The sequence below is a fragment of the Henckelia pumila genome, chromosome 3 (genome assembly GCF_033568475.1).
Source record: "Henckelia pumila isolate YLH828 chromosome 3, ASM3356847v2, whole genome shotgun sequence".
Taxonomy (NCBI): domain Eukaryota; kingdom Viridiplantae; phylum Streptophyta; class Magnoliopsida; order Lamiales; family Gesneriaceae; genus Henckelia; species Henckelia pumila.
Window position 1 is genome coordinate 145,677,056 of NC_133122.1, and position 20,378 is coordinate 145,697,433.

The window sequence follows — 20,378 nt, forward strand, 5'->3', positions numbered from 1 at the left end:
TCCTAGTAAAACATATTAAAACTTAAAACTTACAGACCGGTAGTGTGGCTTCTGAGCTCCACGTAGCAAACTAATCACCCTCCAAGGACCGTGCTTTGATACCAAATGAAACGACTCGATCTAATAAAATGAAATGAAACGACTCGATCTAATAAAATGCTAGAATTTTTTTATTTTTTTTAAATTTAAAAATACTTAAAAATAAATAATACTAAGAATACATATATGCCCATACATATATGTACAAATACTTAAAATAACATTTAATAAGAAACTTGACAATTTACATAACTGAGTAACAAATAAAATAAAAATCTTGTAACATACAATACTCCAAATAAAATCCCAAACCATCATACAACTCGCCAAGCATACATAATAAAAATAATATTTTGAAATCATCATAAAAAGTAAATGCAGAAGACTTGTTTAAAATAACTGATAAAATCTCATGACATAAAAACAATGATAGCATCGGTCACGGGTGCCGTCTGCGTGTGAACTCATAGGCTCTCACCGCCGATCGGAGCTATCGTATCATCAACATACTCACCTGCACCATATAAGCGTAGTGAGCCTAGAGGCCCAACATGTTTTATCTCATAATAACAAGGTTTAAAATCATGCAAACACATAATCATACTAATACATATACGTACATGAACATGATGCATGATAAAAATATCATGGTTATCTGACTGAACATAATCATAACTGAACATACCGAGCTTACTGAACATAGTTGAGCATATTATTTTCTAAACAGTCTATGGTTATATCCATGAGTGTGATTAATTTGTGCCAACTGATCAGTCTCTTAAATCAACGTACGTGGCGGTGACAAGTCACCTCTATGCGGTAGTAAACTACCTCCTGAACTGTGCTGGTGGTAAACCACCTCTGAACTGTGCTGTCACACCACTTCAACTCCCATCATAAAAATATTTTATTGCTCAACTCTTAATCATGATCATAACGTAACTGAATATTTCATGTATGCATGCACTGAAAATATGTCCGAAATATATATTTAATTAATTTTCATAATAAAATACTTACACTTAAAAATAACTTTCATGCATAAAATAAATTAAATATATATTTCGGACTTAGTAAAATTTCATGGGTTGGTCCAGACTGCTGATCACTCATTCTAAGCTCATAAAATCTTAATGTTGCTCATTACTTAATTAAAAGCCCATAATATAATTTAATACTTAACTAAAAGCCCTTAATCACAATTGGACCTAAATAAAAAAAAACATTTAAGCCCATCAACTTAAATTAAACCTAAAATTATATTTTAGCCCAAATAAATTACTTAAACTTAACTGGGCCTAAATAAAAATATTTAAGCCCATTAACTTAATTAAGCCCAATAAATTCCTAGACTGGCCCAAAAATTCACGGATTGCCCAAAAATTCCCATGGGCTCGCAAGCCCGTGAAAATCATTGGGCTAACTTAAATAAATTATTTAAAGCCCAAATAAAATTATTTGAAGGCCCAAATAATTTTCTAAACATTAAATTGGCCCAAAAACCACTTAAACTCTTAATTACTTAAAAATTAAAATACCCGAGCCCGACCCACCTTACCTGGACCTGGACCCTACTGACCCGACCCACTACTCCCCAAACCCGACCCGGACCACTCAGACCGGACCCAACCCCACCCACAGCCCAAACCCGTAGCCCCCCCTCCCAGCTCTCCTCAACCGTGAGCAGCAGGCCTTCTTGGCCTGCTGCCGGCCAGCTCCGGCCGATCCTGGCCTGAGCACCACCGCCAGACATAGCCCATGTCTGGGCAGTGCTAACCCACTATGGCTCAGCCCAATCCATGGCCCCTAGCCCTGGACCGACCCCTTCTTCCAGAAATCCTAAAACTGAACCAGCTTGACCAAACTCGATCCCATCCCTGAACCAACCCGACTCCAGCCTTTAGCCCGACCAAGGTTTGATCCCTAGGACCCTAACTCACCTCTGCCTCGAACCCCCAGCCACTGGACCGAACCATGCAAGGTAGAAACATGCTCATGATCGTGATTCACCAACAACATGCAACAATCCATTCATACTTGCAATAAAATCGACCCATAGCTAATAAATTCTGAAACAAAAATATCATTCATGAATAATAGCTTATATGGTGTTAAAGGAAAAGAATTAAACATGCCTTAAGATTTAATTCGAAGCTAATATGCAGATACGGCTCCGGGACGACGAATCGACGAAAAATTTGCTAAAAACTTCAAAGCTCGATAATGGGGGAAAAATGGCGACCTTGCTGATGCGTGAGGGAGATATGGAGGAGGAATATGGAGAGGGATGGATAGTGATGCGTGGGGTTTGGGTTTGGTTAGTGTCTCAAAGAAAATTTAATAATCTATCAACCACTTCATTTAATAATAATAAAAATATCCTACACAATAACTTTTAAATACATACTAAATTGGTACAAAACATAAAAATCCCGAAATAAATATTTTTCCTAATTATGCATGCGAATTTACGTACTAAAAAATACCAGGTGCTACACTTACAATATGGTATCACAGCACTCACAGTGGAATAAAGCTTCCAAAGCTTTAAAAAATCAGTAAAATAATACCTGCAGTAGGATTCCACATCTATATTCTTCTCATCCCACATACCTCTGTGTACATAGAGAAGCCATACAACAGCAGCATCACCAGAGTAAAACTGGAGAGAGTGAGCATTCTCCACATCATATCCATCAACAACAGTGTTGTCTGTGGTGTTGGAAACACCAACAGCAACACTGGCTTCACCAACAGAAACAGCCTCTTTCTTTAGAGACTCTTCTTTAGCATCCATGCTAGAAACATCATCTGATCCATCTTTATCTTCAATATCAGCACTTTTATCAGATGAACTTGCAGCAGATTCAGAAGAAGAGGATGAGGAGGAAAGAACTACATCTCTGGTACAGACCGTCCCCTAATAGGATAGGATGAGTACTGAATCAGCTAAGCCTGAGATCAATTGCGTTCCCAGGTTCTCCCGACATGAGAACAGCAAGTGGAACAGGTTCCATGGGAACAGGAACAATCGGCAGGGAAGAAGATGATGGAGGTGCTTCCGGTGTTATAACACCGGCGGCAACATCAGAATCCAAATGCCCCATCTCGCTTCTAATATCTTGAGGATCAAAGTCTGCCATTGAAAACAAGGTTTGAGAGTGAGAGAGAGGTATGGTTTACAGAGAAAGCAATCGATTTAGAGGGTGTTTGGCTAAGCTTATTAAAAAGAGCTTATAAGCTCCTAGAGCTTAAAAGCTGTTTTATGAGCTTATAAGCTGTTAGAACTTATTTTAAAAATAAGCTGTTAAAGTTTTTGGATAAACTTATTTTAAATAACTTAAAGATGTTGATGTGTTTGGTATTATAAGATCTTTTTATCGTCGAAATTACCAAAAAGGGTATAATTATATGAAAATAATATTTCGAGTTATGCATATATGAAAATGGTTTTAGAATAAAAATATATTTTAAAAAATAAAATTGTTATAATATTTTATTTTAGAAAAAATTATGTGATTTGGAGTTTTTTTTAAAAATAATATTTAATATTTAATGGATGGAGGATATGGTGGAGATTTATTAAAATATTTAAGGATATTTTAGAGAGATGGAATATTAAAATAAGATCTTTTTGAAAAAAGTAACTTCCCCCTTACTTTTTTAAAAACAGCTTATAAGCTGTCAAACAGCTTATTTTAACAGCTTATAAGCTGTTTTTAAAAAAAATTACCAAACAGTTTCGGAGAGCTTTTAAGCTCTAAAACAACTTAAAAGCTGTTTTTAATAGCTTAAAAGCTCTCCCAAACACCCTCTTAATGAACAAATCAAGAAAGAGATAAAAATCTGGAAAAAAAAAAAGGAAACAAATATATAAGAATCTTATCTCAAACGGTAACATTTTTCCTAACAAACTCATAATTACCCTAATCCTTGATCTCATCGTGTTACCAACGGTAACTTTTTGAATTGGTCGATAACAAAATTTGGAATTTAAGTGATAAAATCCAATAGATAAGGCAATAATCCAAGATACATATTTCAGCCCAAATCTTCCAGAATTAACTCCACATCAGCTTAACTCCATTGAAACAAAAATCAATCACAAAAATTCAATTTTCAGTAAATAGGGTAATTCATCGAATTTTGTCTATTTGGAGCCTTATCCAAAAACAAATCCCTATTAACAAAAATGCATTTGCATGACTTATTTTATGCCTAACCAGAATGTAACATAAAAATAAAATGCAATCACAGGCAAATGATATGTTCACAAGAATAGTGTTACCTCTCGTGTTGCAACATCATCAACAACACCATAGTTTTTCAAAAGTATTTGGAACTTACACATTTGATTACCCTTGTTTTTAAGAAAAATTCCAGAAGTGCTAGCCTGCACACTAAAAGAACAGTCTTCATTGGACTTAATTAGGTAACTTTTTCCATTTTCTTCCGATTATTTAAAAAGTTTGTACTTATGACATTGGTAATCAAACTTAAAAAGCTAAACACTGAATTTGCGAAACCACCTTTAATATTGGACAGGAACATGGAATACACGTACATCCCTCAACTACTTGGTGATTTAGTCAGAGTTCGAATTGCAAGGGTCAGCATGTACACGAAAAATTTTGCTGAAAAACTTGGCATTATTCGAATCACCGTAACAGAGATTAAACACTACACAACACAAAGTGAATGCAGAATGCCTAAAATCCTAAATATTCATGAAAAGAATAACAACGGTGTTGTATATGGTGTTGTAACACCGAGGACAACACATGCAAAAGATTATAATGCACACATGCTGAGAGACCTCCGAAGGTTGAGAATCTCTCAAAATCTAATGCTTTAGTAAAAATATCTGCCAATTGGTTATTGGTTCCGACAAACTCCATTCGAATCATACTTTTTTCTACCAAATCTCGAATAAAGTGATGACGAATGTCAATGTGTTTTGTGCGTGAGAGTTGAACTGGATTCTTTGATATATCAATAGCACTCGAATTATCACAATAAACAATGGGGGGTTCACTCTTAAAACCATAATCTTCAATCATTTGGTTCATCCAAAGAAGTTGTAAACAACAACTTCCGACTGCCACATATTCAGATTCAGCAGTTGAAAGTGACACACAATTTTGCTTACGACTATACCATGAAACCAAATTATTACCATGATAAAAACACCCACCCGTAGTGCTTTTTCTATCATTAACATCACCAGCCCAATCAGCATCATTAAAACCTACAAGGTTAGTGTTGGTTTCCCTTGTATACCACAATCCCAAATCCAATGTACCCGAAACATATTTCAAAATTCTCATAACTCCTTTTAAATGAGTTACATTTGGATCAGATTGGTACCTAGCACATAAACACACGCTGAACATGATATCAGGATGACAAGAAGTCAAATATAAAAGATTCTCTATCATGCTGCGATACATGGTGTTATCAACACCAGCCGCAACACTGTTTTTTCCCAATTTTTCACTCGAGCCCATTGGAGTTTTCATGTTCTTAACATTCTCTTTGCAAAACTTTTTCACCAAATTCTTTGCATACTTACTTTTACAAAGAAAAATATCATCTCTCAATTGCTTAACTTTCAATCCAAGAAAAAAAGTTAATTCTCCTACCATACTCATTTCAAAAGTAAAAGACATACATTCAACAAAACTATCAACATACTTTTGAGAAGAAGCACCAAAGATAATATCATCCACATAAACTTGACAAATAAGAATTTCACCTTTAGCCTTTTGAATAAAAAGGGTTTTGTTAACCTCACCTCGTTTGAAGCCAATTTCGAGCAAATACTCGGTCAACCTACCATACCAAGCTCGTGGAGCTTGCTTCAAGTCATAAATTGTCTTCTTCAACTTGTAAACATGATCCAAGTGATGTGAATCCTCAAAGACTTTGGGTTGCCTTACATACACTTTCTCATTTAAAATACCATTCAAAAACGCACTTTTTACATCCATTTGGTAAAGTTTTATACCCATATGACATAAAATTTCTAGCAATAGTCGGACTGACTCAATACGGGCAACAGGATCGAAGGTCTCATCAAAATCAACCCTCTCAACCTGAGTATACCCTTGAGCAACCAACATTTCTTTGTTCCTAATGATGTTTCCTGATTCATCGGTTTTATTTTTGAAAATCCATTTTGTACCAATGACATTACCATGATCAGGAGATGGAACTAAAAACCATACATCATTTCGGATAAATTGCTCAAGTTTCTCGTGCATGGCATTTACCCAAAATTCATCATTCAAAGCATCATTGACATTCTTAGGTTTAATATTCGAGACAAAACAAGAATGAATTACCTGTAATACACGGAACTCATGCATACTAACCTAACCATCTTGTGGTAGTCAACTTTGTCATTAGCTCGGGTTTGCCTTTTTCCATGAACATCTCCAATAATCTGTGATGATGGATGATTCTTTTGTATCTTGCTTGGAATGTCATTTTCAGTAGATACCTCAGTTTCCTCATCATTTTGAGAATTTTCTTCATGAACAGTTTCTGGAGGAACCAGTGTTGTGTTTGATGTTGTAACATCAGGGACAACACTGTGTTCTTCGAGATGAATTTCTAGCAAGCCTTCAATATCATCTTCAGCAGTTTTTATTTTGATATCTGCACCATCATCAAAAATAACATTAATAGATTCCATAATTGTTCTGGTCCTAAGGTTATACATCCTATATGCACGACTATTAATGGAATAACCAAGGAACAAACACTTATCACTCTTGGAATCAAATTTTGCTAGGTGATTTCTATCATTCAAAACATAGCACACACAGCCAAAAATATGAAAATAATTGAGATTTGGCCTCTTTTTCATGATGATTTTATAGGAAGTCATTGAAGAACCACTTCTCAAATAAACACGATTGGAAATATGGCATGTTGTGTTTAATGCTTCTGCCCAAAATCTCTTGGAGATATTTTTTGAGCTCATCATCACCCTAGCCATCTCCTGCAACGTCTTATTCTTCCTTTCGTCAATTCTGTTCTGTTGAGGAGTTTTTGGAGCAGAGAACTCTTGTGAAATGCCCTTCTTATCACACAAAGAAGAAAAAATGAGTTCTCAAATTCCTTTCCATGGTCAGTTCTGATCCTTGCTACTGTCAAAGTATGTAGGTTTGTAATCTTGGTAAATAATTTATTAAACACATCAAAAGTGTCTGATTTTTCTCTAAGAAATCTCACCCATGTAAAACGAGAAAAATCATCAACACATACCAAGGAATACTTTTTACCTCCATAACTTTCAACTTCGATTGGACCCAACAAATCCATGTGTAAAAGTTCAAGACACCGTGTTGTCCCACAGTGTTGTAACACGGGGTGCGAAACACAGGTTTGCTTACCTTTTTGGCATGCACCATAAACATATGAAACATCAGACTTTAAATTTGGAAGGCCTCTTACAGCTTCAAACTTACTCAAATTCTTTAAAGTCTTGAAATTTACATGTCCAAGCTTTTGGTGTCATGGACTAAACTCATCAACCTTTGAGTGTCTACAAGCCAATTCCTCACCAAGTTGGTAGCAGTTATCAACTGATCTTGTACCTGTCATAACAAATCGATTAGTATTATCAAAAACTTCACAAGTATTTTTATCAAACTTCACATGCAAGTCATCATCACACAGTTGACTAATTGAAATAAGATTCACATTAAGTCCTTCAACGTGCAACATATTATGAAGCTTTGGATACCCTTCCACATTGAGTGTTCCTTTGCCAACAATTCTTCCTTTTGCACCACCTCCATAAGTCACTTTACCACCATTTTGTTCAATATAGTCCGTGAGGTGTTCTTTCAAACCTGTCATATGTCGAGGCTTCCACTATCGAAGTACCAGCTTCCTGCAGTGTTAGCTTTCAAGGAAGTATAAATAACAAAACACCTACCATCAGTTTTTAGTACCCAAATTTTCTTTGTAGTGGGTCTTTTTCTGTCAGTGTTGCGCTTGGTGTTGTGCAACACGGGAGGCAACACCTGCTTAGATTCCCACAAAATATAGTCATTCTTTATGACATAATGGCATGATGTGACCAGGTTTGAAACAGTAATGACACACAAAAGGACGCTTCCATTGTTTTGGATTTGGGACAAAAACATTCTTCTCAACAATAGGTTTCTTACCTTTAGAAGCAGCTGAGGGATGGTTCAAGGAATCACTACCTTCCTTCACAAACACTGGTGTTTTGAAAGATTCACCAGTTTCAAAAACACTTTCTTTAAAACCAAGTCCAAACTTGTAATCCTTACCCATAGTCAAAAGAGTATCAAGTTTGTTCGAACTTGAATTAAATCTGGCAAGAATTGATTTTACTTTTTCAAGTTCTGAATTCAGCAACCCTAATTCCAGATCTTTCTTGCTCATGATAACTTCTAGCCTAGCCACAAACACTTTCAATTCAATATTCTCTTTAGTGAGAGTTGTATTCAGCTTATTTCTCTTGATCCAATCAAGGTACAACTCTTCATAAAGTTTTTAGATACCTTCCAGAGTGTAAGAATCAGCTACATGTTCTTCATGATCACTGGAATTATCACAGTTAGAAGCAACAAAACAAATAGATTTTTTAACTGTGTTGCTCCCAGGTGTTGCAACACCAGAACCAACACCGGGTGGATTAATCTGAAAATGTTTCTTTTCTTCCAGCAAAGCAGTAAAAGATATGAGATCTACATGTTCAGCCTTTTCCTGTTCTCCTTTAGAATCATCATCACTCAGAGAAACATTCATACCTTTGCGAAGGCGATTGACACATTCATATGCATAGTGTCCATATCCCTTACATTCGATGCATTGAACATTATCAAAACTTTTACTTGAGGACTGATTCTTTCCTTCATACCTTTGACGAGATCCTCGAGTGGTGGCTGGTTTTTAAGGCTTCTCTAAAGTAGGCAGTCTAGGAAATTTTGAAGGTTGTGCACATTTCACATCATTCTTTTCTTTCATTACCTTGAGATAATCAGTGAATTTCTTCAAAAGCAAGGCAATAAAATCTTCTTCAAGATCAGATTCCTTCACTTCCTGTTGTACTTCAAAAAAATCATTGTAAACATCATTAGATACTTGGAAGGCAATAGACTTACCTTTAGTGTCATCTTCGGCTTCCATTTTCATCTCATATGTGCGAAGAGAACTTATCAACTCATCCAAACCCATTATAGATGTATCTTTGGATTCATCTATAACACAAAATTTGGTGTGAAATCTTTTAGGGACAGAACGAAGCACTTTGGACACAAGTCTCTCATTCGAAATAGGATCACTAAGAATAGATGCTTCATGTGAAAGGCTCTTCAATATTTTTTCATTATATTTTATGATGGTCTCTGATTCCTCTATTCTCATTTTCTCAAATTTTGAAGTTATGAAACACATCCTTGTCTTTTTTACACTTATCGAGCCTTCACAATGAGTTTGAAGTTTTTTCCAAGCATCCCTTGCACAAACACAAGTACCAATTAGATTAAAAATGTTCATATCAATAGAGGTAAAAATAGCGTTAAGAGCTTTTGCATTATAAATAGCCGCAGTATTTTCATCGGCTGTCCATTGTGCTCTTGGTTTTGGTCCGGGTATATCATCATCTCTCATAGGCGATGACCAACCATCAAGAACACGTTGCCAGGCCCTGGACTCAATGGATTGAATGTATATGCTCATCTTCAATTTCCAAGGGCCGTAATTTGTCCCATCCAAAATAGGTGGACGAAATGAATTGGTATACGGAGTATCCATAACAAACATGTACCAAAAACCAGGAACTCACTTAGTAAAGTCAAGTGATGGCTCTGATGCCACGTGAAAGAAATGTTGTACGTGGTTTGTTATGTGAACACAAATAGTGTTGTACTTGGTGTTATAACACCAACGACAACACAGTGCAGCGAAAATTTAAAGCGTAAATAAAACACAAGTAAATAATTTTGCACGAGTATAAAAACTCGTGCGAGTGCCTTAAGGCTAAATATCACTAGAAAACGTAAGATCAGGCTTACAAACTAATACTAGCGATTTTATGAAAAATCAATAAATCCTAAATTTCTCAACAAGTTGAGAAATCAAACTTGCATCCTATAAAATCAGAGTACAAAATAAATAGATGCAACTCCCGTAGCCTAAATTGAAGAAACACGAAAGGATCTTCAACAACACAGTTCCCACAGTGTTGTCTCTGATGTCTTTAACACTAACGGAAATACGGGGACAATAAACAACGAAGGTTGCAAAACCTTGCTTCAGAATCTTCAAATTCACTAATGGAATTCTTCAACGGTTACGCAGCGGATTGTATGTCTGAAGCTCTTCCTTCCCTTGTGCGTGAAAACCTCCCTTTATAGATTAGCATACAAGTTTTGAAGGTTTCCTTAGATAGAGTCTTACATAAATAAGGAAATAAGTTTAAGTAGGAATAAAACTCTATCAAATTTAGCAAATCATATCTTGATAATATCGAACACTTAATATATCGATTATCTACTTTATCAATATATTTTATCATGGCAAATATATTTCAAAAAATATTCGAAATATACAAACAATGTTTGCCAAATATTGTGACTTGTTTAGAAAGCAAAATCTAATAATATCAAATATATTAAAGGGCGAAATATTCAAGTAATAATATTTCTTTCAAAATCAAAGATATTTACAATCTTATAGGTGAGGAATATATAGAGATTAGCTCATATATCACTCAGACCACTCTTTGTTGGATCGAACAGTGCATGTAGAAGGAGGTGAATACACCACTTGACTTTTCTCACGAGATGCAAACTAATGTATATACCAGAAGGTCAGCGAGAGTAAGATTTGTTTTATTATTCTATATGTCGATGATATATTACTTGCAACCAATGATAAGAGTTTGTTGTAAGAGGTAAAACAATTCCTCTCTAAAAAATTTGATATGAAAGATATTGTTGAAGCATCTTATGTCATTGACATTAAGATACATAGAGACAGAATTCGAGATATTCTAGGTCTATTTCAATAAACTTGTATCAACAAGATTTTAGAGAGATATGAGATGGAAGATTGTTTACCAAGTGTAAGCTCCCATTGTGTAAGGTGACTGGTTCAATTTAAACCAATGCCCAAAGAATGATCTTGATCTAAAAAGTATACTCTATATTATGAAAGTAATATAAATAGTTACGTTGATTTTTACAAAACTGATTTAAAAATAATAATAATTTTATCAACATAATATTACGTTTACATCTAAATTAAAATAAGGGAAAATTGCAAATTTAGTCCTGTATGTTTGTCACTTTGCAATTTTGGTCCTTTATGTTTTCACATTTCAGTTTTAGTCCTGTATGTTTCGATTTTTGGCAATTTCGGTCCTTTTTCTTCGAAAATGCTGACGTGGCACTGTACACGTCAGCTCCACATCAGCATTGAATTGGTGCCACGTCAGCGCCACATCGAAAAAAGGACTAAAATTGCCAAAAAAATAAAGATAGCGGACTAAAACTGCAATCTGAAAATATAAAGGACCAAAATCGCAAAGTGACAAACATACAGGACCAAAAAAGCAATTTTCCCTTAAAATAATATCCATATCTTCAATTATTATTTAATTTTTTCTATCACTATAATTAAGGTAGGCATTCAAAAATATTATAAATAAATCTTAAAACGTAGAAACTAAGAGAGTAAAATATTAATATAATATAAATTATATCTTGACTCATCGGTTTTTTATCAATAATTAATTTTCTTCATGTAAAATCCATCTCCTAGAAAGAAAATCTGGGTCCGCCTCTGTCCAATGCCATGAACTAAAAGTGCCCAAATAACATACCCTAATCCGTAAACAAACTAAGTTAACATACACTAATCGGTAAATACGAACTAAGCCCAAATAACATACACTAATCAGTAAAAATAACTTGTTTCATATATAGTTGTGGAATATCATAGCATAATAGCATATATATATATACCATACAAATTGTCCATAAACATGAACAGAAGCACACTTGAATTTATACACATATACCAGGCTATATCTATTATAAACGAGTGAAGTATACTTCAGCATCTCAAACTATTGGGTTAAACTATACGAATGGAACCCACAATATTAACTTATAAATATGGAACCCATGCATACTGATATTGTTGATAGATAATCTAATGATTATGCTATTTTTATAAATTTAAACTTTATCGAAGCATCTCCAGAAGTGACTGAGTTGAAATTCAGGCTCCACAATACGCCTTTAGAGGATTCGGCGACATCATACCCTTACCGGCTTCCGAATAAAAGAGTTCGAGGAACTTCACATGATCATAGGGTTTGAACAATAAAGGATGCTCTTCATCAACCAGATCTTCCGGAGCTTTGATAATATATCCGTCTTTTGGGACTGTAAATAATCCTATCGAATAACGAACAACATCTCCAAACATCATAACCCTGTGATGTGCAGAATGGAGTCTGCCGTTTGTCCATGCCTACAGTGAAAAATATATATCATTGAATCTTATTGAGTACTATTTAATTTACTTGATTTGGCATAATTAACAATTCTTCCAAAAATATATATATATTTTTTAAAAGAATGTATTCTGGGGCTAAGTTTGCATTTTTTTTCTATTATACTTTAAGTTATTAATTATATATGACTAAAATTATAAATACTTATTTAGTTGTTTTCAGAATATGCATGATATGTGGTAGTATCTAGTAATTTAACTTAAAGGAATTTGAATTGGCACTTACATGAAAAGCGTCTCCAACAATGACAATGAATGAATTCGGAGAAGATTGCGCCGCAATCCATTGTCCATCTTTTGTCATGATTTCCAATGCATTTACCTCATTTTGATATAAAATGGACAACAAGTTCTTGTCTGTGTGTGAAACTAGTCCAATCTCGGCTTCATCGCCTTGAGGGCAATCATATTTCTGAACCCGAACCACGTAATCTGTCGATTCTAAGTGTTCGTCTATATGTTTTTCGATCCCCAAGCTTTCAACAACCATCGTACGTATCATTTGATCCAGTCCGGACAGTTTCTCTGAGAAAGCCTGAATACTCCTGCTATATATTTATATATATAGCAAGATGAAAAAAGTATCATCCATGAAGATTTTGTTGAGAAAATACGCACTAGACATACTACAAAAATAAATTAAGGGGCGTCATTTGGAAGTGGATTTAACGAATAATTCAATTCAACCTTGAATTAATCATGATCCCAACAATATTAAAATGTGAACTAGTATTTTTGGAAACACGGTTGGGTGCGTGTGTAAAATAGTTGAAACAAACAAATTTATATATCTACAAAAAAAAATTTTGTTTATATATATATATATATACCTGAAATCAAGATTTCCCTGATCAGACCACAAGAGTTTAGTGAAATTTTCAATGGTTCCAGGCGCGAGTGCATGCTCGATCCCTATGCTTTCATAGAGTGGCACCGTGGCAGCTTGTCCTATATAACCATGGTAGGGTTTTCCGGACATGTTTCGCTGTTTATTCTCTAAAGGGAGCTCGAAAAGCTGCTTCAGCGCTTCAAACACAGAATTTCGGAGATTTTTTGGTATTTGATCGAATTTGGCCTCAAAGCAACCGAATTCTTCAAGGGCAAGCTTAACATGGTTTTTAACAGATTCCCATGTAAGGGTAGAGCTCTTGCAGCCTTCTTGTTTCAGTTCGGAGAAATCGATGATGGGAATTCTAATGGTTTCGGAGCCCATTGTTTGTTTTGATTTCGGGATATATGTTAATTAGAAGCTAGATGAAGAAAACTGTGTGGTATCTTGCCATTAATATATAGAATAATGCTGAAAGTTTGCCGCTAGCTAGCTAGCTACATTTTTGGATCAGTTTTTCTGTTGATGATTACATTGAATGTTAGGTTGGGGTAAAATAGCTACTATGTCTATATATCACTATGCGGAATATCGGAAGTACGATTTTTAGGTTGGGGTAAAATAGATTATTATTTTTAAATAGCTGAATATTATTACATATACAAAAATATATAAATATAATCCTTAATTATAGAAATAAATTATTTGAGTCAAAATAATTGATTATTGTTAAATATATATATATATATATATATATATATAATCCTTAATTATAGAAATAAATAATTTTTGACTCAAATCATAAAGAAAACTTATTCTAGTTTTTTTTTAAAAAAAAAAGTTAATATCTTATAGAGAAAATGAAAAATTTAAAGTCTGTTATTACTTAAAAGTTAGAAGTAACTATGTCAAATTTTAACATAGAGATTTAAAATTAGAAAGGATATATATACATATATATATATATATGTATATATATATATATATATAACTTAGGCACCCTTTAATAACTACTTTTGGTGTGTCAAGATGACACCACTTTTCTTCTCCATTTTACCACTGTTCATTGATAGTTCTCTGCATAGCTTTTTTTTTTTAAAGCAAAGGGCAAAATAACATTTTGACAACTTCTATAATTCTAATTTCATCCCACGTCTCTCTCACATGTCTCTCGAACGTTCTTTCTCCCAAACCAGCTGAAATAAAAAACAAATTTTATTAAAAAATAATATAAAAGCACGTCGCGCGAGCTTCAGATCACTAGTATATATAACGTTTTTATTTACATGTTTATCACAGTTTCAAAATAATCCGTGATTAAATTAATGCTGAAATTAAGTTTGAACAAAATCAATTTATTGTTGTACAATTAACAAATAAGACTATCGAAACATTCATATGTTATTTTATTCTATAATCTCGTATGTAATTACAATTTAAGAGTACTTAAAAATTTACGCATATATGGTTATATATATAAACACAGAAATAGCTAGTTAAATAAATTTATTTTATATATCCATGGCATATTACTAATTTATTATGTTCTGCTTTCTTAGGACAGTCATTACAACTTTAGTTGTTCCATACGTTCGAAATTTGGTGATTACGCGGAATATCAAATTCAAAAACACTAAATAATGATTTATAGTTACGTAATTTTTTTATTTTTTTATTTTTGAATTAAATTTATTATAATTAAATGTTTTGCGTAATTAACATTACACGGATCTCACACATATATGATATAATTATGTTTAATTTAAAATAAAATTGAAGGTACCTAATTCTATTACTGTTTATTTAATTATTTACATTTATATGATTTTGGAGGTGGGGGGCTAGCTCCGGACTCATCCAGAAATGTAAAGTAGTTCATAGAGATCCAACTATATGCTTAAAGAAAAAAAAGCAAATCTAGAGGGATTTAATTTTATTGTTTGCGTGACATAATACAATTTTAATTTGGTGGTGGCGATAAGTAGTTCATTTTCGGTAAAAACTTCGACTATTCTGGATCCTATGTTCTCTTAACAAACGTGAAAATATAGGACAAAAAGAGTTAGTTGGCTAAAATTTAACGTATATCTGAAGAAATTAATAAGTTTTACAAAATGCTTGGTTTTAAGCAATGGGGCAAGATGATCCTTTTGTTCCATTGAAATCATAAGTTTTTAGTTGAATTTTATCTTGTTTTTTTAGTATAGCAAAGACCCTTTAATTAACTGTTTTCAAATTATTTGGTGGAATTTGATATGAAATTACAGTTTTATCCTAACTTAATTCCGATCAAAACCAAAATGATTAGAAAAATTAATCAATATATATAATAATATATATAGCGCATGCATCTGGTGACTTTTTGTTTGTGAAAAAATACATTTTTTTTTCATTTTTTAATTTTATCATTTATTTTTTTCTTTATTTCGTTAAAAAATCGATTCTACAAGCATATATGATGTGTAGTACTAGTGATGAGTATGATGTCGTCTTCAAACACAATAGGTATATAAAAAATAATAATTCAACACACACAATAGATATATATAAAATTAAAAAAAAAAAAAAAGAATTCAACAATTTAAGAACAAGATGTTTACAATCTTAATTTTTCTTTAAATTGATGATGTTTACAATCTTATAGGTGAGGAATATATAGAGATTAGCTCATCATTCAGACCACTCTTTGTTGGATCGAATAGTGCATGTAGAAGGAGGTGAATACACAACTTGACTTTTATTCGAATTGTAGGATGTATTTAGTCGTGATCAGCAGTGAACTACTTATTTTTTTATTAGTTGTCGATGTCAATTAGCCAATAAATAATATGCGAGGAAAAGGTTAACTGACATATTGAACACTTAATGTGAAAACTCGACTGAAATGAAAGTGGCACAAAAAATGTTTCTGGATGTTTGAAGATGAATACTCATATGTCACCCTTTCTTCTTCTTGGAAGGATTCACTAGAAGATTTGAGTAATACAAGCAATTTGTAACACCCCAATTCATTAAATACTTAATACCAGTGTCTTAAAAGGCGGCGCCTAGGATCGCCTAGGTGGCACGGCGTCTAAGCTCTAGGAGGTTGCTCATCGCCTCCATTTTTAGACAGTTGAAGTTTCTGGGAGTTATTAGATTAATTGGTCGTCTTGGGCGCCTAATCGCCTCAAAATCTACTTAAACGGTCACCGAGATTAATTGTAACTAGCATCCATGCACACGTTTCGAGTGTGATATAATATATAATCCTATGTATTTACATATATATACATATATATATATATATATATATATATATATATATTATCATGATTTATTTCTCACTATTATAAAATAGGTGGTTAAGAAAATAACATGAAAAAGAATGCGAGAAAGCGGGGCAGTTATATGCTGGTAGGGGTAATTTGGTATAACCATTAAAATAACCAAAAACAGTTATTCTAGCATCCTCATGCATTATAATATAGAATATAATAGATAATGTTTTTACGACTTTGGAAATTTTTTTAGATCAGTTTTTCTGTTGAAAATTAAATTGAATGTTAGGTGCATGGGACTATATATCACTATAAGGATCGGAAGTACGATTTTTAGGTTGGGGCGAAATGGATTATTTTTAAATAACTGGTTATTATTATACAAAAAATATAAATATAATCCTTAATTAATTATAGAAATAAATGATTTGAGTCAAAATAATTGATGATTGTTAAAAATATATAAATATAATCCTTAATTATAGAAATAAATAAATAATTTTTGACTCAAATCATAAAGAAAACTTATTCTAGTTTTTTTTTAAAAAAATAATATTATATATAACGTTTTTATTTACATATTTATCACAGTTTCAAAATAATCAGGGATAACAAAATCAATTTATTGTTGTACAATTAAGTGATTAACAAATAACTATCGAAACATTCATATGTTATTTTATTCTATAATTTCGTATGTAATTACAAATATTTAAGACTTAAAAATTTATATATCAATGGCATACTAATTTATTATGTTCGGCTTTCGTAGGACAGTCATTACAACTTTAATTGTTCCATACATTCGAAATGTGGTGATTACGTGGAATATCAAATTCAAAAACTCTAAATGATGATTTATAGGCAATTTTTTTATTTGTGAAATTTTTGAATTAAATTTATTATAATTAAAAGTTTTAACATTACACGGATCTCACACATAATTATGTTTTGAAATAAAATTGAAGGGTTTCTATTACTATTTATTTAATTATTTACATATATATGATTTTCGAGGTGGAGGGCTAGCTCCGGACTCATCCAGAAGTGTAAAGTTCATAGAGATCCATCTATATGCTTAAAGAAGAAAGCAAATCTAGAGGATTTAATATTTGATTGTTTGCGTGACATAATACAATTTTAATTTGGTGGTGGCGATAACTTGTTCACTTTTGTTAGGTATCAGCTGACCACCTCTATTGTGTCGTCTCCCACAACACCTTGAACGTTCCCTTATCTGCAAAAGAAAGAAACCAACAGAGAAGAACCAACGAAGAGAACAGAAAATAAAAGGAAAAAGGGAAGGAACGTGTAGAATGACAATCAGCGGGGCTCAGACACTTTGATTCTCTCCAATATAACCGGCAATCCAAGACAAGAACCACAAAGGATTTTCCACGCTTCAACGCACAACGAAGATCAGTTTACGCAACACACAACATTGAAGAACCCAGCTGTAAAATCCCAACCAAGACCCAGCAAGGAAGAAGGAGCAGCGAAGCACTAAGCTAAAAGAACTCTTTCTAGGCTGCCTAAAACTTCAAGGGAAAATGGAACGTAGTTCTCTCACTCACTCAGCAGCCGCCTCACAAAGATGCAGTAGGGAAGAGAAATACGTTCAACAGATAATAGGGCAGAGAAGGAAATATATACTAAGGCATCAAAGTGGGCTTATATGATATTAATTGGGCCAAAGCCCAACAAATCTCCACCTTTTGGCCCAACGTCGGTTCACCGGTTTTAGAGAAACACCTAACCGCATCATCATCGCCCCACAACAAAACACAAAATCAGTATCAATCGGAAGTATCAAAGTTTAAAATTTTCAAACACGATCTAAACTTTTCAACAGATAAACACTTAGTTCCCATGTCAGCAGGATTAAATTCAGATGGAATCTTTTCAAGATAGACAATACCTTTAGCAACCACATCACGAATGTAGTGGAATCTAACATCAATATGTTTAGTTCTATCATGAAAAACAGGATTCTTATACAGTTGGATGCCAGATTGACTATCAGAAAATACAACAACTTCACCTTCAAGAAAACCAATTTCAGAAATGAGTCCTTTCAACCAAATAGCTTCTTTTAATGCTTCAGTGACAGCTACGTACTCAGATTCAGTGGTTGAAAGGGCTACAATGTGTTGTAATTGAGATTTCTAGCTAATACAAGCACCACACAATGTAAACACATAAGAAGTTGTAGATTTTCTATTGTCCCTATCATTGGCATAGTTAGAGTCCACATATCCTACCAATTTAACACCATTTTCAGATCTGGAAAATTTTAAACCATGATTAACAGAGCCATTCAAATATCTTAACAGAAATTTGAGAGCTTTCCAATGGTAAACTCCGGGATTAGACATATAACGACTCAAGCAACTCACAGAATATGAAATATCAGGTCTTGTGCTAACCATTAAATACATGACAGAACCAATAGCATTAGAATAAGGCACATTCTTCATGCATTTAATATCATATTCAGTTTTAGGAGATTGCTCTTTACTTAGAACAAAATGACCAGCTAGAGGCACATTGACAGGTTTGGCATTTGACATGGAAAATTTACTCAAAACTTTCTTAACATAAGTATCCTGATTCAATAAAATGATAGACCGCTTTCTATCCCTATAAATATTCATGCCAAGAATCCGTTTAGCATCTCCTAGGAATTTTATATCAAATTTAGCAATCAAGCAATTTTTTACATGCTCAACAGTTTTCACACAAGAACTAATCAATAGCATATCATCCACATAGATAAGCAAGAAAACTGGAACTTTAGCATTTTGTTTAAAATACAAGCAATGGTCATAATTACTTCTAGTGAAACCCAAAAAAAGCATGCATTCATCAAACTTTTTATTCCATTGCCTAGGAGATTGCTTCAGGCCATACAAAGATTTCTTGAGCAAGCAAACATGATCAGGATACTTAGAGTTCACAAAGCCTTCAGGTTGCCTCATAAAAATTTTCTCATTTAGTTCACCATGTAAAAAAGCAGTTTTAACATCTAACTGTTTCAACTCCCAATCAAACTGAGCAACAAGAGCAAGCATAATTCTAACAGTAGTAAATTTCACAACATGAGCAAATATTTCGGTATAGTCTATCCCTTCTTTTTGAGTAAAACCCTTAGCTACTAACCTAGCTTTAAATCTGACAGATTCACACTCATTCTTGACCTTGAACAACCACTTACAGTCCACAACAGAACAATTTTCAGGTTTAGGCACAAGAGTCCAAGTATTGTTAACATGCAAAGAATTAACTTCTTCTTTCATCGCATTTAACCATTTTCCAGAATTTTCAGATTTTAAAGCTTCATCATATGACTTGGGTTCAACACTATCAATAGATTCAAATACACTGAATGCATAAGAAGTCATGTGAAATTTATCAAAGTGTTGTGGAGGCCTAATATTCCTTCTAGATCTATCTCTAGCTAATTGATAATCATTCAATTCATTTTCATGCACATTTTCCCTAGTTTCCTCATGCATATCAGAATCATCATTAGCATTATCAGACAGATTATCAGACACTTCATCCACAACAGGCACATTCTGCGCATTTTCAGAAACAAGACTTGGACCAGGCAAATGCTCCACCTTGTTTGGAGCAGTGACAGCTTGGGGAATGGGTAAGGGAGCAGATAAACATGGAAAATC

General features: G+C 33.4%; 1 protein-coding gene across 2 annotated transcripts; it reads right to left on the reverse strand.

The window, feature by feature from the left end:
- Nucleotides 1-12,115: 12,115 nt before the first annotated feature.
- LOC140892989 (probable 2-oxoglutarate-dependent dioxygenase AOP1) lies at nucleotides 12,116-13,865 on the reverse strand. 2 transcript variants are annotated; one of them, XM_073302054.1, is made up of 3 exons: nucleotides 13,437-13,865; nucleotides 12,833-13,151; nucleotides 12,116-12,564 (listed from the first exon to the last, which is right to left on the reverse strand). In XM_073302054.1, the coding sequence occupies exons 1-3, from the start codon at nucleotides 13,817-13,819 to the stop codon at nucleotides 12,310-12,312; spliced, it is 957 nt and encodes a 318-aa protein (XP_073158155.1). In that variant the 5' UTR covers nucleotides 13,820-13,865; the 3' UTR covers nucleotides 12,116-12,309. The 2 variants fall into 2 exon arrangements, with proteins under 2 accessions (XP_073158155.1, XP_073158154.1); XM_073302053.1 differs by having other exon boundaries at nucleotides 12,833-13,154.
- Between the last annotated feature and the right edge of the window lie 6,513 nt (nucleotides 13,866-20,378).